The 27,765-nt window shown below is 35.9% G+C and overlaps 1 protein-coding gene across 2 annotated transcripts; it reads left to right on the top strand.

The window, feature by feature from the left end:
* On the top strand, positions 1–27,765 carry CYP2C93 (cytochrome P450 family 2 subfamily C member 93). Of its 2 annotated transcripts, NM_001245956.1 has the most exon segments (9): positions 60–243; positions 1,478–1,640; positions 1,802–1,951; positions 4,182–4,342; positions 5,916–6,092; positions 17,517–17,658; positions 20,879–21,066; positions 24,137–24,278; positions 26,304–26,531. In NM_001245956.1, coding segments are annotated over 9 exon segments (1,473 nt in total). In that variant the 5' UTR covers positions 60–75; the 3' UTR covers positions 26,486–26,531.

Here is a 27,765-nt window from a genome sequence, read left to right as displayed (position 1 = left end):
CTGAATTAGCGGGGAGAGATATAAAAGGCTTGCAGTGCAAGCTGCCAGTTGTCTTAGTAAGAAGAGAAGGCTTCAATGGATCCTTTTGTGGTCCTGGTGCTCTGTCTCTCCTGTTTGCTTCTCTTTTCACTCTGGAGACAGAGCTCTGGGAGAGGGAAGCTCCCTCCTGGCCCCACTCCTCTCCCTATTATTGGAAATATCCTACAGTTAGATATTAGGAATATCAGCAAATCTTTCAGCAATGTAAGTATGCTTTATATTCCTCCAGTGACTTGAAAAGAGTAAGTTCTTTGACTTCTATTTTTAAATAAAATATATTCCTGGTACCACACTATTAAAATGGATCACTGTAAAGCAAAATACTCCCTGCAAACTTTGCTATTTCTCTTGTCTTTTCCATTCTGTCATTGTGGGAAATAGTGGGATGAGTTAGTGCATTTTGTGAGTGGAGAAACATTTTGGTCAGTATACGGTAGAATCAAATCAATATAGTGGAAAAAGTTTGGAGTGATGGTTCTCTTTTTTGCTTCATACCACTTTGCTCTAATTTTTGGCTGAAGGTAAATTGTAAGGAAAGTGTATGAGTTTAAAGATGTCATCCAATAAGTCATCTATTCTATTAATCATATGTTTTATTCAGAATTGCTATGAAAATTGAAGTTTCTCTGAAGAATAAACTAATGCTTAATGTGAAGGCAACAGCTATGGGTTCAGGATCAACATAAGTAGATGAAAGAAAGACATATTCAGTCAGGGACCAATTGGTGGTAACAGAGTTCTTTTGAATTCTGCATAAAGCTGCCATCTGTGGCTAAGGTTGCTGGAGGATGGAAGACATTGTTCTTCCAGCAGATGCTGAATGTCCTGTTTCTGTCTCTGTGGTGCTTACTTTTTCTGTATTGGCAGTAGTAGCAGTTAGAAACTTGACTTGGCATTAGAATCACCTGGAGTGCCTTATAAAATATGGATTACTAGTGTTCATCACAGGACTGCTGAGTCAGAATCCTTACTGTTGGAGCCTTCCAGGTGACACTAAAATTGTCAGCTGGGTATTGGTCTCAAGGTGGACACGGGGGACTGATAAATTGCTCAGGCATCAGAGTTTAAATTAGCAGAAGTTCCAGTTTGGAGCTTCTATAGACTACCTGTGGGACTCTGAAAATGAATTTGGAGTTCTCCTGACCTCCGTTTCTTTATTTATAAAACAGGGTGAATAAATGTGCTGAATGTGTTAAAGTGAGGATGAACCGTGACTTGTGTACCAATTGCCTGGGTCATTACACGGCATGTCACAGGCCATCTAAAATGGCAGCTATAACAATCACTATCACATTTATGTATAAAATTCAGAAATATCAAATCTGTGTGTAATAAATATAAACATTAAACTATACAATGATAATATCAGTCTGAATCATACATAATATTTGAACCAAACAGCCACTTATTTTGCTGCTATTTGCATCTCCTTTCCCAGTTCTCAAAACTCTACGGCCCTGTGTTCACTGTGTATTTTGGCCTAAAGCCCACTGTGGTTTTGCATGGATATGAAGCTCTGAAGGAAGCCCTGATTGATCATGGAGAGGAGTTTTCCGAGAGAGGTGCTTTGCCACTAATTGAAAGAAGTCAGAAAGGGCATGGTAGGTGTGCAGGTGCCTGTGTCAGCATTGGTAATTAGGGTTAGGAGGATGAAAAGCAGAGACTTGAAGGCAGAGCTTAGCCCATCTGAATGGCTGTTGAGTTTCATCTTCATCTTCTTTACCTGAGAATCCCCTCCTAGTTTCTGTTCTTTTTTTGTTAGGAATCATTTTCAGCACTGGAAAGAGATGGAAAGAGATGCGGCGTTTCTCTCTTTTGACCTTGCGAAATTTTGGGATGGGTAAGAGAAGCATTGAGGACTGCGTTCAAAAGGAAGCCCGCTGTATTGTGGAGGAGTTGAGAAAAACCAATGGTGAGTGACTCTACTCTGCATCACTGACCTTAACAGTCAGCTCTCTTTACTAAGGATGTTCTTGGTACATTTCAAGGATGGTCAGATCTTCATTGAGCATCCTGGTTGTCAGCCCCCGAGTGGTGGAGGGAGGTTTAAAGCAGAGAGAAAAGGGAGCTTGTGTGTGTCTTTGTGGGTGTACAGGCATGATAATGCACACAGTGTGGGTATAAAAGGTCATTTAATCCTGTTTTCTCCTCAATTTTGTTTCCTTGTTTTCAAATTAGAAATCATAAATGCAGGTCTTCAGTTCATTTTTGAAAAGCATTAAACAGCAATGTTTCCCCTATAGCATAAACCTGGGTTCCAGCTTTCAGAACATTTCACCAGAAAATACTTGGCTAGTGAACATGGTGGGAATTACCCCCATCACACCCTTATGGACCGTGAACCAAGTGACATGTGCTTTCATTTAACTGAACTTTATTCATATGGTCAAACTCACTGACATGTCTGGGGATTTCTCCCAGGTCCATGCCTATAGTTTTGGCCAGTGGTGATACTATGTATGGTTTTACCTGTTTAATTGTATCTCAGTGCAGTTCTCAGTTGTTATTTCTCAGGAAATACGATATTATTTGGAAAATATCAGGATTAATTATTTTTTATTAACCATTACTTATTATAGCAATTTATAAATTTTGAGTAAGCATATGCTATGGTATGTTTCAGCAAAATATATAAATACCAATTTATAAATGATCTGTTTAACTATTGTGAATAACTCTTTATTCTGTTTTTCTTAAATGTAATTAGGCTCTGCTTTCAGTTTTGCTTATCTTTTCCTCTTGTTTATTGGATTTTAGCTTGGACATTTATGGTAATTCCTTTCTTCCCCGTGCCAACTCTACTTACCTATGAAGGGCTTGTCACAGTGAATCTGAATATCAGCCAGGATTCCAAATTAACTTTTAAAAAATTATCTCTTCTAAGCGCAGTGAATGGAAAGACTGAAAATCAAATTTTACCTCAGTAAACACATAAACACATGCACACATACAATCCTCAAGGCTTCTGAAATTACCCTCCATGCCCTCAGCTACAATAAAACTTTTTCTGAAAGCTTAGAACACTGTTATGTTTACAGGAACCCAGCTTGAAAGCAGCTAACTCAACAGGTTTCCTGTTGTTTAATGTCCTTCCATTTATTTAGAACACTTTCAATTTACTTCACCTTATTTAGGATATATAGATGTGAATTTGGGAACTCCTTACATATAAAGTTTATTCATCACTTGATTACAACAATTTCACTTAGAGAACCCCCCCTACTAAAAAAGAAAACCTTTCTTATAATTTATTTACCCATAAAATGATATACTTACTCTAACATATGGTGAAAATTTAAAAATTTATTAAAACATGCTTATCTTGATGGCTATATGGAACAATGTCCCAGAATCTTCAAGAGTGGTTTTGTCCAAATGAATTAAATTTGGAGCATGACTGGGAATAATAAACAATAGTTCCTAAGAAATGAAATTCATTGTTTTAAACATTGAAATAAGAAATAAAAAGTCTCCATTATCAATTTACTTTTACTTTTTGTTTGCCTTACTGGGATTTATATCGAAATAAAAAGTTTTCATTTTATTTTTTGGATAAGAAAATCACTTTCATGTTTATAGTTCATTTATATTAGTTTTTCTTCTCGTATAACATGGACATATTCTGCTTTTTACATTTTTTTTTTCTTTAACCACGTGAATTCACCCACAGTCTCTCTAACTTTAGTTCCTCTTTACTAATGTAACACAATTCTTTTAGCTATTTATTATGTATAAAAAGTTTCTAGGTCCTCAACTTTTCTCTCCCTTTGTGCTTTATTGTCCACAGGCTTTCCAGACAGATGTGATTCTGCTTGAAAAACGCAATTAGAGTTTTTAGAACGTCTTCTTTTAATTCCAAAATAGCAGACACCTTGGGTTATAAGGGTTTAAATAAAGGCAGTGGGTGTGAATTGCCACATATGAAATGCCAGTCTTTAACGATCTAGGTTGTTATGCTCCACTCAGATTTCAGGTAAAACTGATGCGCTGATTTCACACATGCTGATTTTTATTTTTGGGGTGCAAGAGGAATTTGTCAGGAATTGCTTACAATTTCTAAATTTCCTTTACATCTTAACAAATGCATATTTTAAAGTTATTTATATTTTAATTGAATTTTAAAGTTGTTTCCAATCCTTTAGCCTCACCCTGTGATTCCACTTTCATCCTGGGCTGTGCTCCCTGCAATGTGATCTGCTCCATCGTTTTCCAAAATCGATTTCAGTATGAAGATAAGAATTTTCTTACCTTAATGGAAAGATTCAACGAGAACTTCAGGATTGCAAGCACCCCATGGATCCAGGTGAGGCCAGGATTTTATCTTCCCAAAAAATCACTGTCTTTTCTTTTAAGTCCAAAATTCTGTGTGAACTAATCCTTGAAGTGCATGTTTGATCGCCACAGTCCTCAAGTAAACATCTGGGAAAGATGACTGAGCCTTTCATTTTACACAAAGAAACTTAATGCCTGAATATTGGCCTGGCTTTCAAGTCTGTTAGCTTCCCGACTCGTGGCTTTCCTACTAAACCCCAAAGCCGTGTTTCTGTACTTTGATGACCACCCAAAAACATGCCCATGTCATTCCATGGACATCTGGGCCTTTTCTGAAGGCTTCCATTACTCACTAGTTTCGTCCTCCAGTTCACACTTAGAGACCTCTTCACCATACTACTTGGCAGAAATATCCTAATTTGGGAAGGGAATATCTCCTTCAAGAAGAAAGAATAAGCCAGGCGCGGTGGCTCACGCCTGTAATCCCAGCATTTTGGGAGGCCGAGGCAGGCGGATCGCGAGGTCAGGAAATCGAGACCATCCTGGCTAACAAGGTGAAACCCCGTTTCTACTAAAAATACAAAAATTAGCCGGGCGCAGTGGCGGGCGCCTGTCGTGCTAACTACTCAGGAGGAGGCTGAGGCAGGAGAATGGTGTGAGCCCAGGAGGGAGAGCTTGCAGTGAGCCGAGATTGCACCACTGCACTCCAGCCTGGGCAACAGAGCGAGACTCTGTCTCAAGAAAAAAAAAAAAAAAAAAAAAAAATATATATATATATATATATATGTGTGTGTGTGTGTGTGTGTGTGTATATGTATGTGTGTATATATGTGTGTGTGTATATATATGTGTGTGTGTGTGTATATATATATATATAGATAGATATAGGTGACCCTAGAAGCTACCAGAAAACACTGAGTAGGGCAGGGGTGTTTGGTGCTCCATTTGGGATCCTGGCTGATGAGGTAACTGGATTAGGAATGACAAAATAATTGGCTTTATAGTGTATGAACCAGAAACAAACATCCCAATTTTACCCTGTGCTGAGCTAGCATGCCCTAGGCTCTGCCTGAATAATAGCTGTGTGATCCTACGGAAGTCACTTAACTGCTTAGGTGTACAGTTGGGATTCAAGGTATCTTTGAGTGCCTCCAATTTCTAAAATACTTGTTCCATTTTTGAGGCTGCTATGTAGAAATGAAAATAGCAGGGACTATCTTTGTGCTCCAGTCACGTTGACCAAACTCCCTTAACATTGGTGTCATCTACAAAATGTGAATCATAGTACTTTATACCGTCTTATATTTCAAGGTTGTAGGCAAGAATTGTTGTAAAAATGAGAAAATTGACATAAAGATACTTTTATTCAATAAAAATAATGTATTATATAGAAAATAACTCTCATTTTCTATTCTCTGGTCAGAATTTTCTCCCTCAAATCTTTCTGTGAGTAGAGAGAACTGCTGTACATTCACAATAAAAATTTACCCATTAAGATCTATACCATATATTATTCATATTTATAGCTATAATTTCTAATCAGGACTTGGTATATGGTACATATGTCTTTATGATGTGTTTATATTTAATAATTTTTTTTTTAGGTTTGCAATATTTTTCCTTTTCTCATCGATTACTTCCCAGGGACTCACAACAAATTCCTTAAAAATGGTGCTTTTACAAAAAGTTATATTTTGGAGAAAGTAAAAGAACACCAAGAATCACTGGACATTAACAATCCTCGGGACTTTATTGATTGCTTCCTGATTAAAATGGAGCAGGTAAGATGTTTGCAACAGATCAGCATTTTGATTTCTTTTCCATTTCGTGCTTCATTAAATCCTTCTCTAATTATTAGGAATGTTTAAATGGTCAGACCCATAATGCTTGATTAGCATTTTAAGAATATATAGTATTTATGTGTCTGCAGTAAACATCATGGAAAACATAAGATTATCAAATGGCTAGAATACATTGACATTCTTCTTCAAATAAAAATAATCTACCAGAGGAGAATAGAATGGACACTGCAGCCAAAGGGAAGCAATTACAAATGAGGTAGCAAATATAAAATATTACCATAAATTGAATATGGGCATTATCATTACACATAATGTATGTGAGAATGGAAAAGAATGGCTTAACCAAGGTGGACTTCCTGAATGTCCCATAGATTGAAATATACCTTAAATTATTCACAGTAAGGAACAGGGGAGAGGTTTCAGATGGGTTGAGTAGTTTGTGGAGAGGTATATGGTAAGAAAGAGTAGGTGGATGGAACAGAGAAACCTGAATTTGGTGCAACCTAAAGTGAATTTGCACCAATAAGGAGTTAGAGGTTGGTGTCTCTCAGGTAACCTGTAAGCATGAATCCTGTTGTCACTGCACTGTTTATTGAACAAACTCTTTTTGTTCCTACTGAATTGTCTTGGCAATCTTACCAAACACCAATGGATTATAAAGGGGAAAGTTTGTTTGTGGGCTCCCAATTCTTCCCAATTGATCTATTTCTGTCCTTATGCCGGTAATACATCATTTTGAAATCTTAATTACTATAGCTGAATTACTATACTGAATTACTATAGATAAATTACTATAGCTACATCTTAAATGCAATAGTTTGATACCATAGTATCAAGTTTTAAAATCAAGAAATGAGAGTCCTCAAAGTTTGTTCTTTTATTTTTTTAATTTTTATTTGTATTTTTACTTTTCTTTTGAGATGGAGTCTCGCTCTATTGCCAGCCTGGAGTGCAGTGGCATAATCCTGGCTCATTGCAACTTCTGACTCCCAGGTTCAAGTGCCTTTCCTGCCTCAGCCTCCCGAGTAGCTGGGACTACAGATGCACACCACCACGCCCAGCTAATATTTGTATTTTTAGTAGAAACAGGATTTCACCACGTTGGCCAGGATGGTCTCAATCTCTTGACGTTGTGATTGGCCTGCCTCTGCCTCCCAGAGTGCTGGGATTACAGGCATGTGCCACCACACCCGGCCAAGTTTGTTCTTCTGAAGACTATTTGGTTTATTTCGGGTTCGTTGAGTCTCCACATGAATTTTAAGATAAGCTTGTTCATTTCCCCAAAGAATTCAGTTGGGATTTTGACAAGAATTGCATTAAATCTGTAGATTGATTCAATGAATTATGACATTTAAAGATTGAGGTGGAATTCACAATCCCTACATTATCCAATTTAAAGTGTATACTTTATTGGTATTTAATGTAATCACAATGTTGTGCAATTAACAGCTCTCTTTACTTTCAAAACTTATCACTCTGTAAAAATATACTATAGTCATTAAATGATCACATCTCATTCCCACCTCATCATGTAGTAAATAGTAATCTGCTTTCTGTCTCTATGGATTTCTCTATTGCTAGCATATGTGACCTTTGTTTCTGACTTCTTTCACTTACCATAATGACATGGAGGCTCCAAAAAGTTGTAGCATGTGTCAGCATTTTTGTTTTTTTGTGGCTAATATTCCATTATACATGTACACATAACAATTTGTTTATTATTCATCTGTTGGTGTATATTTGTGTTATTTTCATCTTATGGCTTTTATAAATAATGCTGCTATGTATATTTGTTATAAGTTTCTTCATGGACATACTTTCATTTTCCTTGGGTATAGTCCTAGGAGTGTTAATTCTGGGTCATGTGGTAATTTTATGTCTAATTTTTTGAGAAGCAATTAACATTTGTAAACTGAATGCACCATTTTACAATTCCACTGGCAATATTTGAGGGTTCCTATTTTTCCATCTGTTAATATTTTTTAATTTTACAGTATTTTGTGTCAGTGAAAAGTGGAATTTCATTGTGATTTTGACTTATATATACTTAATGACCAATGAAAAATGAACATCTTTTCATATATTTTTTCCTATTTTCATATGTCCTTTATAGAAATGTTATTCAAATCCTTTGTGCATTCTTTAATTGAGTTGCTTATCATTTTATTGTTGAACTGTAAGAATTATTTGTGCATTCTGAACATTAAATCCCTATGTATGTATGATAAGAAAAATAGTTTCTTCCATTCTGTAGGTTGTGATTTCACATTCTTAATTATGTTCTTTGATGTACAAACATTTTAGTTTTATTATTTTATTTATTTTGTTTGTTTCCTTTTTTCTCTATTTTTTGATTTGATGTACAAAAGCATTTTACTTTTCTAAAGTCCAGTTTATCTATTTAATCTTTCATTACTTTAGTGTCAAATCTATGAATTCATTGCCAAATCTGAAGGCATTAATATTTACCCCTATGTTTTATTCTAAGAATTTTATAGTTTTAACTCATATTTGAGTTTTTCATCCACTTTCAGTTATATTTTGCATATGGAATGAAGTAGGAGTCTAACTTCATTCTTTTGCATTTGGTTATCAAATTGTTGCAGCACTGTTTGTTGAAGAAACTCTTCCTTTAGACTGAATGGTCTTGGGATGCTTGTTGAAAATGAACTGGCTATTGATGTTTACAGTTATGTTTGGGATTTAAATTTTATTCCATTGTTCTTCTCTTTCCTTGTGCCAGTACCACACTATTTTCATTTTTACATTTATGTTTGGGATTTTACCTTTTAGATGTTTACATTTATGTTGGGATTTAAATTTTATTCCATTAATCTTGTCTTTCCTTATGCCAGTACCACACTGCTTTCACTAATATAGCTTTGTTTTGAAGTTTTCAAGTTGGAAATTGATTCTATTCCCTGTAGTTGCATATAAATTCTGGATTGATTTTCCCATTTCTGCAAAACAGGCCATTAGAATTTTAATAGTGATTACACTGAATCTTTACATTACTTTGGGGAGCATTGCCATCTTAACAATCTTATGTCTTTCAACCCTAGAGTATGAGTTTTTTTATTATTTAGATATTTTTATATTGTTTTAGGCAACGTTTGATTATTTTCAGTGTGAGAATCTTTCACCTCCTTGTTTATAGATTTTTAGAGCTTTCATTCCTTTGCATGCTATTGCAAATGTAATTATTTCCTTGATTTCATTTTCAGATTGTTCATTGCTGGGGCACAGCTGAGTTTTGCATTGATCTTATACTCTGAGATTTTGCGTAAAACATTTATGATATGGTTTGTCTGTGTCCCCACCCAAATCTCATCTTGAATTATAGTTCCCATATTCCCCGCATGTGGTGGGAGGGACCTGGAAGGAGGTAACTGAATCATGGGAGCAGTTTCCCCCATGATATTTCCATGATAGTGAGTAAGTTCTCTTGAGATCTCATGGTGTTATAAGGGGTTTCCCCCTTTGCTCAGCTCTCATTCTTCTCCTTCCTGCTGCCTTGGGAAGAAGGACATAAACATATCCTCTTGCTTTCCCTTCCACCATGACTGTAAGTTTCCTGAGGCATCCCTAGCCAATTAAACCTCTTTTCTTTATAAATTACCAAGTCTCAGATATGTTTTTATTAGCAGCATGAGAATGGACTAATATAACTTATTAGCTCTAGTTTTTTGGTGTGAATTGTATGGACTTATCTTTATATAGAATCCTGTTATCTTTAAATAGAAATAGTTTTACATCTTCCTTTGTTATCTAAATGCCTTTTATATCTTTTGGTTGCCTAATTGTTCTGGTTTGGACTTTAAGTACTACGCTGAATAGTAGTGGTGAAAGTGTATACATTTTTTTTTTCCTCCCTGATTTTAGGGCATAAGCTTTTAGACTTTCACAATTTAGTATGAAGTACCTTTGGAGTTTTTATAAATATATTTTATTATGATAATGAATTTTCCTTGTGTCCATAGTTTTTGGGTGATTTTACCCTGAAGAGTGTTGAATTTTGTCCTATGCTTTTTCTGCTTCTCTTGAGATAATCATATTGTTTCTTTCCTTTCATGCTAATAATGTGATGTATTAAAGTGATTGATTTTCTTGTTGAACCACTCTTGCATTTCTGGTATAGATTCTACTTTGTCATGATGTATATAAGCCTTAAACATTTTTGAAAAGTGTGTCAAAATATGCATAACATACAAGTTGCTATATCAGACATTTTAAATGCATAATTTAGGGACATTAAGTACATTCACATTGTTTTACAACCATCACCTCTATTTCCAGAATTACTTCATCTTGCAAAATAGAAACTCTATACCCAATGTACAATTTCTCCCTCCTCCCAGCCCCTAGCAACCATTCTAACAAACCAAAACATCCTGTTTTCTGTGTCTATGAATTTAACTGTTTTAGGTACTTCATAAAAATACAATCATACGATATTTGTCTTTTGTGACTGGACTTTTTCACATAGCATGATAACTGCATAGTTCATTCATGCTACCACTCTACCATAAAAAGAATAAAATAATGTCTTTTGTGGCAACTTGGATGGAATTGGAGGCTGTTATACCAAGTGAAGTAACTCAAGAATGAAAAATCAAATACTGCATGTTCTCACTTATAATATGTCTTATTTTTTCATTCACTCTTAAGTTAATGGGCACTTAAATTTACTCCATATCTTTGCAATTGTAAATTGTGTTGCAATAAACAGGCATGTGCAGGTGTCTTTTTGATATAATGACTTCTTTTCCTTTGGGTAGATAACCAAGAGTGGGGTTCCTGGATTGAATAATAGATCTACTTTTGGTTGTCTGAGAAATTTCTATACTGTTTTCCATAGAGGTTATACTATTCTACATTCCCACCAGCAGTGTATAAGTGTTCCTTTTCTCTGTACCCACACCAACGTCTATTGTTTTTTTGACTTTTTAATAATGGTCATTCTGACTAGGGTAAATGTGGTGCCTCATTGTCATTTTGATTTGCATTTCCCTGGTTACTGGTGATGTTGAACTTCAAAAAAATTAATATGTTTGTTTGCCATTTGTATATCTTCTATTGAGAAATATCTGCTCATGCCATTTGCCCAGTTTTTTTTTCTTTCTTTTTTTTTTTTTTTTCCTGAGACAGTGTATATTCTGTTGCCCAGGCTGAAGTACAGTGGTTTGCTCACAGCTCACTGCAGCCTCAATCTTTGGGGCTCAAATGATCCTTCCACTCCCTCAGCTTCCTGAGCAGCTCAGACTACAGCCATGTGCCACTATGTCCCACTAAATTTTTTCTTTTTTCTTTTTGTAGATATAAAGGTTCACCATATTGCCCAGGCTGGTCTCGAACTCCTGGGCTCACGTGCTCCTTCTGCCTTGGCATCCCAACATTCTGGGATGATAGGAGTGAGCTGCTGTGACTTGCCTGTCTACTTTTTCTTGGGATTATTTGTTTTTTTTTTCTTGTTGATTTGTTTGAGTTCCTTGTAGATTTTGGATATTAGATTTTTGTTGGAGGTATAGTTTACAGATATTTTTTTCTATTCTACAAGTTGTCTAGTTATTCTGCTCATAGTTGCTTTTGCTGTGTGGAAGTTCTTTTAGTTAATTAAGTCCCATTGTCAATTGTTGTTATTGTTGAAATTGCTTAAATTATTAGCCTAGGCCAATGTCTGGAAGAGTTTTTCATAGGTTTTCATCCAGAATTTTTATGGTCTCAAGTCTTAGATTTGAGATTTTAATCCATCTTGAGTTAATTTTTGTTTATGGTAAGAGATAGGCATTCGATTTCATTCTTCTACATGTTCCCCTGGGTAACAGAAGCCAACTACAAATCTCATAGCTACCACTGATGCTGGCTGTCTTTTGCAAGTACCGCCTACTGGCCAGAGGCCAATACACACAGCCCATTACAACATCTGCTGACACAATAGCACAGCTTTTGGGAAGGAAAAATATTTTGTGTGACCTCAGCTAACACCATTATTCACATCACCCCAGCTGGACAGGAAGTCTTGAGCCTGTTCACATGCCTAGTACATTACTACTACAGCTGACATATGAGAAAACCACCACACTAAGGCTATTTATTACCAAGGAAACCTCACAGAGTGTCTATTAGTCCTCTGCCAACCTCATCAGAGGTTGTGCTTGCACCTGCTGCTAGGGGACCAGGGGACAGGTCAGCTTGGTCCTGCTCTGCCCAACATTGCTCTTCTCTGGAGCTAAGAACAGAGCCAAGCCACTGCACATCCCACAGATCTGTCCACAGCTTGAGGCATCAGAGTGCTTCTCCAGTTGGCTGACAACAGATGTCAGTGACCGATTCTCTGCAGAAAGGAGAACCAAAATTACAAGTGAATAATCATAGCCCAGATGGAGTAAGGGGAGAGTAATGGAACCTAGCAGAGAGATCATTGGAAGGATCTACAACATACACAAAGAGAAAGTAATAAGAAGCTGGCGGATATCAAACTGTGAGAGGATTTGTAATCCATAGAAGGGTAAATAAGAAATAATAAGGATTATAAAAGATTACTATAAACAATTGTACACCAATAAATTAGATGACCTAAATAAAGAGAGGCTTTAGTGGTAATGTCCCTGCTCTCATTTTTGAGTTTAGTTATTGGTGTCTTCTCTTTTTCTTTTTATTTGGTCTGTCTTGCTAGACATTTGTCAATTTTGTTGATCTTTTCAGAGAACCAATATTTGGTGTCATTGTTTGTTGTATTGCCAGAATCTATTGGACTTAATTATCTTTTTTCATTTATCTCTGCTTCCATTTATTGTCTTTGAGTTTAGTTTGATATTCTTTTGCTAGTTCCTAGGTTGTAATGTTGATTCAAGCACTTGTTTCTTTTTAAATGTAGATGTCTACTGCTGTAAATTTTCTTCCAAGAACTTCTTTTGTTGTGTATCATTATTTTGATAATTTAGTGTTTATTTTCATTTATCTCTCAATATTTTCTAATTTCCCTAATAATTTTTTTTCTTTAACACACTGGTTGTTAAACACCATGTTGTTTGATATTTAATTTTCTTCCTGTTACTGATTTCTAAGTCCATTATGTTGTGGCTTGAGAAGATATTTTGTATGATTTTGGTCTTAAAAATTATTCAAAAGTGTTTATTCTCTACCTGGATAAAGTTGCACTTGAGAAGTTGTATATACTACTGTTGTTGAATAAAATATTCTCTATATGTTTGTCAGGTATAGTAATATCTAGTGTTGTTGAAGTCTTCTGTTTCCCATTAATCTTTTGTCTAGATGTTTTATTAGTGAAAATTTGGTACTGAAATTTCTCACTATTTTTGTGTGAAATCTATTTGTCCCTTCAATGCTGCCAAATTTTGTGTCACATATTTTAGACGTGTATTGATTGGTGCACACACATTAATAATTTTATATCTTTGTGATGAATTCATCCTTGATTCCAACAGAAAATACCTTTATTTGCTTATCTTAAGAATTTTAGCATAAAATCTTTTTGTGGTATTAATATAGCCATTCCATCTTGCTTCAGCCAAAATTTGCATGGAAAATAGTTTTCTATTTTTTGCTTTCAGGATTATTGTTTCTTTTGGTATAAGGTGAGCCTCTTATAGACAGCATATAACTTTCTATTAAAGAGCCCATTCCTTCCAGACCTGTATTTTAAATGGCAAATTCAGTCATGCTATGTGCCCTTAGTATTTCCATTTACAATGAAAGTGATAAGCTACATCAAAGGACTTATTTCTGCTATAATGCTATTTTAAATTTTTTTTGTATCTTTATTTTTCCCTCAATTTCTACAATATTGCCCTATTTTTGTCTGATCATTTTTTATCTACTGAAACTTTTGATTCCTTCTTGACTTCTTTCCTGGTATATTTTGTTTCTTTTGTAGTAGTTTCCCTGAAAATTTCTGTTATATCATTCCTTGCACATCATTTTCTTCAGCTCTCTGAGGAAATGTTAGATATTTAAAGGTTTTTTTAGTAAGTCCAATGTCTGGGCTTCCTCTGGGATGGTTTCTGTCAAATTCCTTTTTTAGTTGCTAATGCACTATATTACTTGATTCTTTATATGCTACGTAATTTTTGTTGAGAAGTAGACATTTCACATATTGTAAGGCATTAAACCTGAAAATAAGATGTTTTCATCGTCTAGCCATTGCTGATGTTGCTTGATGAATGCTTCAGTCATCAATTTGTTTAGTGACTTTTCCAAAATATTATTGCAAAGACTGTATTTTTTGTCTTATGTGATCACTTAAGTCATTGTACTGTTATTTCTACAGTCAGGTAATGATCTGACAAAGGTTTTCTTAAGTCCCTGGATTAAGCATCAAAAGGACAAAAAATAAAAGAGAAAAGTTTTTTCTCTTTAATTCATCACATGTAATGTCACTGGGGAAGTCGCTTGAGCCCATGGGGATTGAAACATTGGCCAGCCTCTGTACTATTTCATCAACAATCAAACGATACAACCCCGATTTTTGAAGGAAAATGTTTCTGTTGTCCAGTTTGGAACCAAGAAACTGCACTGGCCACACAGTACACTGTTCCCCAAATTGCCATGTAACAGCTATAAGGGATGTTAGCCTCTATGAAAGATGCCAAATTTACTGAAACTTACCAGTTGCTTTCTTTATCCCTTACTTCCCTGGGTGCTACAATTGTTTGACTAGGCTTTAGAGTCCCAAAATAATTTCTTCAGACAGATTATGCAGGGTCAATGGTTGCTTTAGTGCAGCCATTGATTCCTGAACTTCCCAGTAATTGTGACATTACCCCAGTAATGCCACCATAAGAATATTAGCATTTCAATCTATGAAATAAATATCCTTCCATGTATTTAGATTTTCTTAATTTCTTCAAACATTGTTTTGTATAGTCTAGCTTAATTATTATAGGCTATGTGCATATTACCTGAAAATCTCCAAATTCACTTCAACAGAATTGACATATTAATATTAGTTTATGAGCATAATGCTTTTCTTACTAACAGTAATTTTTTTGAGACACAATCTGGCTCTGTTGCCAGGCTGGAGTGCAGTGGTATGATCTTGGTTCCCTGCAGCTTCTGCCTCTTGGGTTCAAGTGATTACCCTTCCTCAGCCTCCTGAGTAGCTGGGATTACAGGTGCCTGCCACCATGCCTGGGTATTTAAAAAAAATGTAGAAATGGGGTTTCACCATATTGGCCAGGCTGATCTTGAACTCCTGACCTTGAGTGATCCACCTGCCTCAGCCTCCTAAAATGCTGTGATTACAGGCGTGAGCCACTGTGCCTGGCTGTGACTTAAAAGTAACTTTACCTTCATGAGTTTAGAAAACCATGAAGCTGTTGGTACCAAGGGAGATGACTATCTTTGTCTAGCAAGTATAGGTTTTGAGAGTATTTGTTTTATCTTAATGGTGTTTATTACATAATATTAGACATGTCACATGTCACCTGTAGATTATAAAAATATTATCAAAGTAAGGCTGGCCTAGGGATTGGTTAGAAAGTAATATATTGGTATATTTATGATTCCCTGTACTCAATATTAAAGACTGCCTCTTTATTGTCAATTCTGTGTCATATCATCTCAGTCCTAAAAGAAACTACTTATCTTTGCCAATTACTTTCTCTATCTTGACTTTCAACTAATGAGCACTTCATTCAGTTAGTCCCTTAGCCTTGGCATCTATCTGCATTATCCCTACTGTTTTCTTCTTTACCCTTTATGGGCAGGTGGTGCCTCAAAACTCTGTCTTAATGATTGCCATTTCTCTTCACTTTTTATATTCCTATTCGTTTCTGAACTTGTTCCCTAGAAAAAGTTGCAGGTTGCCTTCTATCTGGATTATAATTTTGCTGTCCTAATCTTGTCTTTGTGAATTGTGTCCCTTTCACTATATTTCATTCTAGGTTTTGTCATCACATTAGTGTTTACACACAATTTTAGCTTCATAATGAGTCTCTAGGCAATATTGAGCCTATGTAAATTTTTGACAGAAGAAGACAATTGCAAACTCATGATTCAGGCTTGTAACACCTTCCATGATATGGACCTAAATTACCTATTTCTATTAACTAAAATTATATTCATTTACTAATAAGAAAAAATAGTAAATAATGGCTTAACTAAACAGTGGATTCCTTTATCTCAAATACAAATAGTTTTATGGTGGGTCAAACTAGAAATAATATGGTATTCCTGAAGCATCATAGAGCCAAGTGTTTTAGATTATTTTCACCATATTTAGTATTGAAGCTGTATTAACCCATTCTTGCATTGCTATAAAGAAATATCCGATACTGGATCATTTATAAAGAGAAGAGTTTTAACAGACTTATGGTTTCATAGATTGTACAGGAAGCATGGCAGCATCTGCTTGGCTTCTGGGGAGGCCTCAGGAAGCTTACAATTATGGCAGAAGGTGAAGGGGAAGCAGACATGTCTTACATAGCTGGAACAGAGAGAAAAAGGGGAGGTGCCACACAGTTTTAAACAACCAGATCTTATGTCAACTCACTCACTATTGTGACATAGTACCAAGCAAGAAATCTGCCTCCATGATCCAATCACTTCCCACCAGGTCCTACCTTCAACACTGGGGATTACAATTCAACATGACATTTGGGTAGGAATGCAGATCCAAATCATATAAGAAGCCTTCATTTTTATGATTTAAGTAGTCATGTCCCAAGATGATGTTTATCCTAACACCTCCTTCACATCTGTCTCTTGAGTAAGAAGGAGTAAATAGAAGACTCATACTATGGTTTGCATGTATCCCCTCAAGTTCATGTGTAAAAACTGAATGCCAGTTTATTAGGTGGAGCCTAATAAAATTGTTTGGCCTTCTCTGGCTCACTCACTTACCCTTCCGTGCCTTTCTACCTTTTGCCATGTAATGACACAGCATGAAGGCCATTGCCAGAGGCCAGTGCAATGCTCCTGACCTTCCCAGGCTTCAGAACCATGAGAAACAAATTTATTTTCTTTATAAAGTTCCTAGTCTGTAATATTCTGTTATATAACACAAATTGTACAAAGACAGTGCACCAAAATGCTTCTGCATATATATATTTGGAAAAATAATATGATGTGTGGCTAACCTAAGCAGCAAAGAGTTTCATGAATGGAATTCATGGGCAAGCTGGGAAAACAGGGCAGGAAATGAAGTTTGGGTCAACTGATACACTGTTTCTGCCATACCATATACCATACCATACCATACCATACCATACCATACCATACCATACCATACCATACCATACCTACCATACCATTGTTTTGTCTAATACTGTACTCTCCAGTCTCTTTTTTTGTCTAATTTTATGACATGAGTTTCAAAAAATCCAGTGTAATTAAATATGCTGGCACATAATTTGTCAGATAATTGCATGAAATTATTTCTAGGAAAAGGACAACCAACAGTCTGAATTCACTATTGAAAACTTGGTTAGCACTGTATTTGACCTGTTTGTTGCTGGAACACACACAACAAGCACCACTCTGAGATATGGACTCCTGCTCCTGCTGAAGCACCCAGAGGTCACAGGTAGGACCACAGATGATGAACAAAGTGAGTTTCAGAACAATGCTGAGAAGATGGTGCCAGTGTCCTCCACCCTGTTTCTCTTAAAGAAGCTTCATTTTTTAAACTTCTCTGTCACTAGCTGTAATCAGTCTAAATTTAATGACATGATTAAGAAAGACATCTTTGCACAATGGAGGAGGAGACTGAGAGCAGTAAAACAGTGTGGCAGTAGCAAAAGCAATAGAGCTCTGGTGGTGTCAGGATTTCAGTGGAGGTAATTAGTGGTAAGCAGAGCCAGCATAAATTGTCCTGAGACTGAATGTTGGTTTTATTACAGAAGTCCACTTTGAACAGTAGGTACATTATTGAAGATATCCTTTTCTCATTCTTTTTTTTTTTTTAATTCCATGCTCTAATGCTAGGGTAGGAAAATGAAAACTCTCTTTCCTGAAGCAAAAGTGGAAATCCTATCATTTTAGTGAGACTTCCTGAGGTAAATTTCAGTCTAGGAAGTAATCTAAAAAGTTAGACTAATAAAAAAGGTGTTTTGGGCCGGGTGCAGTGGCTCACACTTGTAATCCCAGCACTTTGGGAGGCTGAGGTGAGCGGATCGCTTGAGGTTGGGAGTTTGAGACCAGAAACCCAGTCTCTACTAAAAATACAAAATTAGCTGGGCATGGTGGCGCATGTCTGTAATCCCAGCTATTCGGGACACTGAGATAGGGGAATCACTTGAACCCGGGAGGCGGAGGTTGCGGTGAGCCAAGATTGTGCCATTGCACTCCAACCTGGGCAACAAGAGCGAAACTCCATCTCAAAAAATAAAATAAAATAAAATAAAAAATAAAAAAAATAAAAAAAAGGAAAGGTGTTTTCATTTAGGCAGAGGATGCACTTAAGGAATTTTATTATTCCAGAAGTATGTTTCATAAAACTGGTGTTTGCCAAAATAGGAATTTTTTGAAGGAGGGTTAATAATTTTATCTTTTGCAAGCAACTTTTATTTAGAATTTACCTCTAGAGTAAATTCCACCTTTCTTTAGAATTTATATTTAAAGAGTTTCGGTTTTGCAGCAGATAACATACTTTTTGTCCCTGTGTCAGGATGTCACTGAAATTTCAATAACCTAATTAGAAATCAGAATTAGCCTTTTAATAAAAAGTGAGAGGAACAGGCAACAGCCAACTAGTCTTTGACAAATTTCTGAAACACAGCGAGCAGTTAGAGGGGTGATAATGAACTCAGCACAGAGGATGAAGTTGTAACTTAACTTCAATATCAGAAGTTAACTGATAAATGTTAGAAGAGGACAATTTATCACAAGGAAACACTAATCTGTATCACTACAATACCATAGGGTTCAGTATAAGAGGTATCGAGGGTCAGAAAAGGTAGGGAATGAGGTTGAAGAAGGAGGCTCTCTCACCCAGGTTTCCTCCACAGCTCCTTTTTTCAGGTAACTGATGTTCCCCCACAGGAAAAGGGAGGCTCATTCTCTAGAGTAACTGAGCCTAATAAGCTCTGTACTCAGGGACGCTAGGCAGCGACAGGAAAGTGTGAGGTGTAGGGCTCAAAAGAAAGGTACAGAAAGGGTTTCCTCCTTGAATTCAGGGACTCAAATTGTTCACCCTCTTCCTTCTTGAAATTTATCAGCCAGATGTATTCTTCAGAGAGGAAACAACTCTCCAAATACAAAGGTCTAGGAAAGACCTCTGTATTTTGGTATCTGAATATCACCTCATCCACAAATGTTCACTAGAAGGAATGAAACAAAAACATCCACTCCAAGACAGAGGGTCATGGAATTTCAGAACACCAGGATTAAAGGGAAAATCAAAACCTTTCAGAGAGATATATCAGGTCATATATAAATGATTAACATTCAGACAGTATCAGAATTCTCAAGCATAAATATTACCTTGTATATTAATAGAAAAAGGCTATTTTGAGACTTGAATGTTTGCCACAAACTTTACCCTTTCTTTAATAATAGAGATTGTGTTCCATCCAAGTGTCAGAAACCATGTCAGAAGTCATGATCTCCAGGAATTAGGAAATCTCATGTAGGAGAATGAGAGTGTCAGTGAGGCTGCTGGGCACCAGGCCTAGAAAACAAGCACTTCAGAATGGACCAGGTGGATAACACAGGTGTGGGAGGAGACATCAAGGACCAAAGAGAGGAGAGCAATAGTCTGAGATTTCTCTATGATTTGTAAATTATTACTAGGAGGTTGAAACATCTGCCTGAGCATTTGGAAACAATTCTAACTTGAAAATGGAAAACTATGATTTATGTAAAAAGACACTGTTAAATCCAAGAAAGTACCAAGTACAAAATGTAATCATATTATCCTTGTCTTACCAAGAAAGAGTAAATATGTAGTAGAAATATGTAAAGAATGAATATTGATATAACCAGAAATTATGGCCTAAGGTATTCTGGTAAATAGAGGGAGGAGAATTGTGTGTGTGTTTATGTGTATATGTGTGTGTGTGTGTATATCAGTTTGTGGATGTGTGTCTATATATGGGGTGAAGACAGAGATGAAAATTATTATCTCCCATACCAGTAAACCATTAAATATTGTCTAAAAATTGTTAAGGAAAACAATAGAAACAGAGAGTCATTATTTAGAAATATAAATATAAATTTCAGAAGAAAGTGCTAGCATGCTCAGAGTGGCCACATTTGGGAAGTGTAAGAATGAAGAGAGTACCACAGCTAATTGCACACCTCCTTCCTACACAAACACACAAAAACACATACATATATATATATAAATTCATTCAAAATTACAGTTTTGAATTCTTCAAAATTCAAACTGAATTGTTTGAATTTCAAATTCAATTTGAATTGTTCAAAATTAAACTGTTCAAAATTAGTTTAATTTTGAACCCCATATATTATGTTGGTATATATGTAATACTGAATTTCTGTTTTTCTTTTTGTGAGCACTGTAATTTCTTGACTTATGTTGTTTATTTTTGAAATAACTTATTATGTTTTTATGAATTGTCATGTATACTAATTTATAGGAGCATGCTTATGCATTGTGATGCTTACTTTGTAGGAGACTGGTATGTATCCATACTCTGGCAATTCTCTATATGGTTCTGGGCATGTAATCATGTTTGTAATGCTGTTGGGACCTCTACCTGATGGTTTATGAGCCATTCACTGCTATGACAAATGTGCCACATATCTTCTTTTTTCATCAGCTCTTACTTGTGTCTTATCAGCTAAAGTCCAGGAAGAGATTGACCGTGTAATTGGCAGACACAGGAGCCCCTGCATGCAGGACAGAAGCCACATGCCTTACATGGATGCTGTATTGCATGAGATCCAGAGATACATTGACCTTATCCCCAATGGCTTGCTTCATACAGTGACCTCTGACATTAAATTCAGAAACTACCTCATCCCTAAGGTAAGCTTGTTTCTCCTACATTGTACTTCTGTGCTTTTGAAATTCTCAAATTCCCAGTGTGGTTCCAATCCTCTACCAACACAAGATGAGAGAAGTACAAAGCTTATACATGTGGTGGCTTGATGGACTTTCTGCTATTTCTTTTGGGACTATAAAGATTTATAAAATTGTATAATATATATCTTTAATATTGTTTGGGCTACTCTGTGTTTATACTTTCAAATAATTGTTGACAATATTGGTGTCAATTTCCCAAACACTGTTTTGGGATTTTTATCAGGATTACATTAAATCTACAGTTCAATTTGGAAAGACCATCTTAATGTGTTGAAACTTTCAATTCATGAATATGATTATGCTCTCAATTTATTGGCTTTCTTCTATTTTCTCAGTAATGTTTTGTTTTCAGTGCACTGACTTGCAACTCTTCTGCTGAATTTTTCCTAGATAAATAATGTTTTGTTGTTTTTATAAATAAAGTGCCTTTTTCATTTCTTTGTACCCAGTATTTGGAAATATATTTTATCATTCTGATGACATTATACCTAGCACCTTTGCTAAATTTACTAATCATCACAAACTACTAATCATTTTTTGTCTGCAGATGCATTTGGAATTTCCATGTACCTTATTCTGCTACCTGGGTTAATATTTATTTTATTTATTTACTATTTTCCAATTCTTGTGTCCTTAATTTATCTTTATTGCATTATTGCACTGGCTAGGATATTCAGAATAGTGTTAAACAGAACAGAATAGTGTTGAACAGAATTGATGATAGAAGTCATCCTTGTTTCATTTCTGATCTGCAGGGAGGGGTGGAGGTTTAATGTTTCACTATTGAGAATGGTGCTTTCAGTAGATTTTGGTAGATATTCCTTATCAGATTAGGGAAGTTTTCCCTCTTGTCTTATTTGTATATACATTTTTGTGATGAACATGTGTACAATTTTATGAAATTGATTCCCTGAATGTGTTTGTATGATTTTATATATTGGCCTCACTATCTTCACTAAATATACATAAGTATAAATGAGCAATTGGATTTAATCTTCTACATACTGTTCAGGACTTCTGTATTTTTATTTACAAGAGAGTTGGTCTCCAGTTCTTCTCCCTCAAAATTTTCTTTTCAGGGTTTTAAAATCAAGGTAATGTTGGGTGCACAAAACTTCTTGAAAATGATTCCGTAATGTGGGTCTGTTTTTGTTGTCTTCCCTTTCTTCCACTTTCTTTTTGTGATCACTCAGTTGTACCCTTGAAATACTTAAAACTTATGGCTAACTACCAGATATTATATATGAAGAAATGCAGAATTTCAGTGGATGTTTATCTTCTTCCAGAGTAGATTCATTCCTCTCCCATAGGCAGTCAGAATAACTTACCTCCTGTCCTGATTCAGAAATGATGTGAACACAGTTGAAAATTCACTGCAGATATTAGCTTAGCTCTCTGAGGGTCTACTATCACTGGAACCTTGGGACAAAATTTTGTCTTTTTAGCTCTGTAATGCCTTCTATCATATAGTTTCTGTATTGGTTTATAGTTACAATGCCATAAGCTTACTCTATTCCACTTATTATTATCATTAAATTAAAAATAATATAACTAAAAGTTGTCTTTTCATGGGAAAAACAATGATATTGGTAAGCTTGTCTGGAAAAGACAGAATTGGCAACTTACTAGGAAGTTTTGGCGCTTGCTCTAATCACCAATTTGTTATAACGGTTCGGACTTGAATTGTCTCTGTGTTCACTAAAGCACACAACCAAGAGAGACTTCCATTTCTCAATATTAGGATCTATCTATACCTCAATACTTCAGCATATATGTCCCAAGAACAAAAATTTTATTCTACATAATAATAACAGTACTCACAACCAGGAGTTATTAATATAATAACATTATATTAATTAATATACAGCCTGTATTTAAATTTATCAACTTTTCTAGACTATTTTATGGCTTTTTTTCTTTTGAAATTTGCTATCCAGGCAAGGAACAGCACATAATTCAGCTATCACATGTTTGTAATCTCTTGTAATCAAGAACAGTCCCTTTCCCTTCTTTGTTTCCTTTCAGTATCTTGACTTTTTGAAGAGTCTCAGCCAGTAATCATTTAACCATCAGCCTGTTCCTCAGATGGCTTTGTGTGACTGTTTCATAGAGCTAGATTCTGGTTGTGATTTTGGCAAGAAAATTACATAGTATCCCACTGAATGTTATTGGTCAGGTGGGGGCATATAATATTACATATGCCATTGTAGGTTATTCTAAGTCTCTCATTTAATAAGGTGGTGATTGCTAGAGCTCTTTATTGCAGAGGTTCTGCTTTTTTTGTAGGTCATTAATAAAAATCTGTGACAGTACTTTAAGACTGTGTGAAAACACTGCTTCCAAAATCTCACACCCAGTAGTTTTAGCTTTAATTGATGATCCTTGCCTGACCTGATGATTCTGACCTGAATTGTTAAAAAATAATGATTTTTAAAATTTCATTGTTCCTTCTGTGGATTTAAGTTAGAGTTAATCTGGAATGAATAGCTTCTGCATATTTTTGAATAAAGACAAACAAACTTCATGTTAATGATAAACCCTCAATGGTGTTTACTTCTTACTGTATTTATTGCTGTCATCCTAGAAGATATAATTTTAAAGTAGATTAAATTTTTACTTACAGAAGTCCTATTAACAGATACTCTGGAAATTTCCAGCATCAACAGAGACTCCCATTTTAAGTCATACTCAACATATGAGATGTGTGAAAACTGAAATGATGAACTAGAGCAGGAAGTGAGGATACACACCTTTGCCCAAGCTTGATGATAGGGAGAACAAATTCAGAAGCTTGCACCCAAGTGCCCAAGTACTTAAATTTTCAGATATGATTGGGAAGCCCTTTAACAACATTCTGCCACTGGCCTTAAACCCATTTCTGTTTATTACTGTATCTGGGTCGACCTTAGTTTCCTCATCTAAAGGTAAATGCTATTGGACTATGTGATGTCCACTATTTCTTTTCAACTCTGGACTTCTTTATAACTCATATTATCTGTTCTGTTACTTCCAGGGCACAAACATAGTGCCATCACTGACTTCAGTGCTTTACGATGACAAAGAATTCCCCAACCCAGAGGTATTTGACCCTGGCCACTTTCTGGATGAGAGTGGCAACTTTAAGAAAAGTGAAAACTTCATGCCCTTCTCAGCAGGTAATGGAAATTCATTCCCATCTGTACTTTAGGGAACAAGGTAATTTGGGGGAATCTATTGGAACATATGTGGCATCTACTCTGGGGCTGGTAGAATTGCTCTTTGTCCATGATTAGGAGCATGACTTCCAATCCTTGTGTGCTCCACCCTCATAATACAACCTCATTATTGGGATAGATTAGTGGGGCTTTGGGGAGTTAACCCCTTTCTTCCCAGTTGAGAACACTGAAGTGTAGGTTGGTTGAATTCTGTCACTAGATACATCACTGAGGTACCCAAGAGCTCCACATAGGAGGTGAGACTCATTTAGACTTTCATCACCTGCCATGAGGAAGATATCTAAGTCTACAACTCCACTGACTATCTTCCACATGGTGTCCCTCACCCCATAGGCTGAACTCTGAGGATACAAGAAATAACCATAAGCACAGAATGGACTATAAAGAGTCTCACTGCCAAGTTAGGGAAGCAGATCATTGTACTTCAGTAGAACTAGGGCCATGAGAGAGGAAATCGCAAGCTTCTGGGTGATAGACAATAGAGGGAGAACCTGCGTGCTTTTTGCTCCTCATGCCTCACAGTGAGGCATAAAATGAGCTAAGCAACATTCTAATAACAGAAATGATGTCTGAGCTGCCTCAAAGGAGACAGAGAAAATGTAAGAGAAGGTATAGCATTTTCCTTTTCCTTTTTACTTTTTTTTGTGTGACAGAGTCTCACTCTGTCACTCAGACTGGAGTGCAGTGGTACAATCTCAGCTCATTGCAACCTCCACCTCCTGGGTTCAGGCAATTTTCATGCCTTAGCCTCCTAAATAGCTGGGACTGCAGGTGCATACCACCATGCCTGGCTAATTTTTTTGTAGTTTTAGTACAGACAGGGTTTCAACATGTTGGCCAGGCTGGCCTTGAACTCCTGGCCTCAAGTGTTCCACCTGCCTCTGCCTCCCAAAGTGCTGGAACTACAGGCATGAGCCGCAGCACCCAGCTGGCATTTTCAAGGAGGTAATAAATGACAGGGCAAGACATTTGCTCTAAATAAAGGATGTCAGAACCTTTGCCAAAACCGTGGGGTTACAGAAACATTGGGAATGTAGTAGGATACTTTGCTGTGATTCCAGACCATCTTGCACTTCCTCCAATCATGATCATGTATCTTGGATGCTGAATTTTCACACCTGCATTTTGTGTGGTGAGTCTCTGGCCATGGAATCTCCTTCTTTTATCCTGTGACCTTTGATGTCTGCTTTATATTTGTCACTGTAGATACCAAGTCGACAAGGTCAGAGACCTCTCTTCAAGAATTCACATTTTTGCACAATAGAAAAATAAATAAATAGGGAATAATGATTATATGTGATCCATGCTTCAATGAAAACATTAATATGACATTGTGGAAACCTAGACAGTGTAAGATATTATTACTTGAGGGGATTGTAAAGAGTGTAAAGAGGAAATGAAATTTGACCTGTGTTCTGAGTGCAGCATAACAAAGGTACACCTTGACCAGAAGGAACAATATGATGTAAAACTTGAACTTCATGGTGTGTTGCAGATTGATAAAGTATGTGTATGGCTAAAGCTGAGAGTAGAGGGTGTGAAGGGTTGGAGGAAAGATCATGGAATATCAGGCTTGGAACAGGAAACAAGTGTTTCTATAAAGACTGATGGAAACTCAAAATATCAAAACAGCTGTTATAATGTGGGAATGCCTAATGAAGTGCTTGTTATGGAGCTGACACTCAATGAATATTTGTTGAATGGAGGGTGCCTATTAAGATCAGAAGCTAGAAAGATAGCAAGTATGTTCATTCTTTATTCATTTGTCCATACAAACATCCATACATCCATCTGTTTCATGCATTCACCCACTCATCCATCCATCCATCCTTCCGTTCATCTATCTATCCACTCAATCATTTATCAGATATTTACTACATATTCTATTTGTGCAAGTCATAAACAGATTGTCATAGTCAGAGTTACACACAAGGAGTAACTACAATCTCTGTTTATTATTTTCAGGAAAACGGATTTGTGTTGGAGAAGGACTTGCCCGCATGGAGCTATTTTTATTCCTGACTACCATTTTACAGAACTTTAACCTGAAATCTCTTACTGATTTAAAGGCCCTCAATGCCACTCCCACTGCCAAAGGACTTGTTTCTATGCTACCTTCATACCAGATCTGCTTCACTCCTGTCTGAAGAAGGTTAAGTCACCTGGCTACTGATCTTTTGTCACCTGCAAGTCTTTTTTAATTTTTTTTTTAAATCAGGGAGAGTTCCAATATTAGGGATATCTTTTCTGACCTCTAATCACATTTTCCCATTCCCTGAAGATGCATTGAACATCCGATCTTCATTAAGGAGACTTGCTTGGGTCATTGCACAAATATATCTGTTATTATTAATATTCTGTATTACTTTTATTGACTGCTACACATACTAATAATTTGTGCTGAGTTTTTAATGTTTTCGTTATAAAACAGAGAAAAATGATTACCATATCATAATTCAGATTCATTTCTTCTGTGAATATTCTAAATGAAAAGTGTTACTAATTGCTAGCTTATTCTCAGCTTTTTCCTCTTTTGTCCATAATGCAAGAAAGAAATGAAACAGAGTATCAGCCATGCTGTCCCTCATAATGATAAGCATAGAGAGGGACAAAGGGAAAGAGGGTGGGGAAGCTTTCTTGGCTGCGTGTTATCTAGAGTTTCTCAAGGTTTGGATTTGAGAAAGAAGGTCTGTCAAAGAGCAAAACTAACCTTTAGGGAAATATTAAAAGGATAAGTGATAGGTAGGAATGAACATTAAGTGTCAGAACTCATGCCCTTACTTAGGTGTTACTGTCCACACTAAATACAAATTTGAAATATTATTTTTACTTCATGTTTCCAACTTAGAATTAAGTATAAATATATGCTCTCAAATTGCTACTCATGTGTTCTGAATGTTATTCTTCTCTCCCCAAACAAGAACAAAATCTCCGCAAAGCCTCAGTAGATTATATTATTTTTCTAATTTATACCTCATTGTTTCACACTTATCATTAATGTGATGATAATTTGATTCTATGGCCCTGAAGTGATTAGCCTCATTTTATCTCCAAAATATACACAATTGAACATCTAACACACATCAAATTCTAGTCTTCCATTCCCATTCCTTCTATCTTCAAGTTTATGAAATGAGAATGGACATCAGTGATTACTCTTTGTGAGCTTATCTTCCAGAGGAAGTCACTTTGTCATGCATTTTAAGCTATTATGTAAGTGTACTGATGTACATATATGTATATATGTATCTATACACATATGACTACATAAATATATATTCACTCATTGTATATATTATATACACACAAATACATATGCTATTAAATGTGGTTCTTTATAAAATTGGGCTCATACTACACATATTTTCTACAACTTGATGTTTTTCTAGTAAACAATATACCAGGAACCACCCCAATATAATAAAAA

The sequence above is a fragment of the Macaca mulatta genome, chromosome 9 (assembly GCF_049350105.2).
Source record: "Macaca mulatta isolate MMU2019108-1 chromosome 9, T2T-MMU8v2.0, whole genome shotgun sequence".
In the NCBI taxonomy this organism is placed as follows: Eukaryota; Metazoa; Chordata; class Mammalia; order Primates; family Cercopithecidae; genus Macaca; species Macaca mulatta.
This window is presented reverse-complemented; position numbering and strand designations above follow the sequence as displayed.

What these genes read in the sequence shown, in the direction of transcription:
- CYP2C93 (XM_077944841.1), top strand. Translation starts at nt 76, where the DNA reads ATGGATCCTTTTGTGGTCCTGGTGCTCTGTCTCTCCTGTTTGCTTCTC. An exon ending in AAGAAGTCAGAAAGGGCATG is followed by an intron (nt 1,641 to 1,801) that starts GTAGGTGTGCAG and finishes TTTTTTTGTTAG; the next exon opens with GAATCATTTTCAGCACTGGA. An exon ending in GAAGCACCCAGAGGTCACAG is followed by an intron (nt 17,659 to 20,878) that starts GTAGGACCACAG and finishes GTGTCTTATCAG; the next exon opens with CTAAAGTCCAGGAAGAGATT.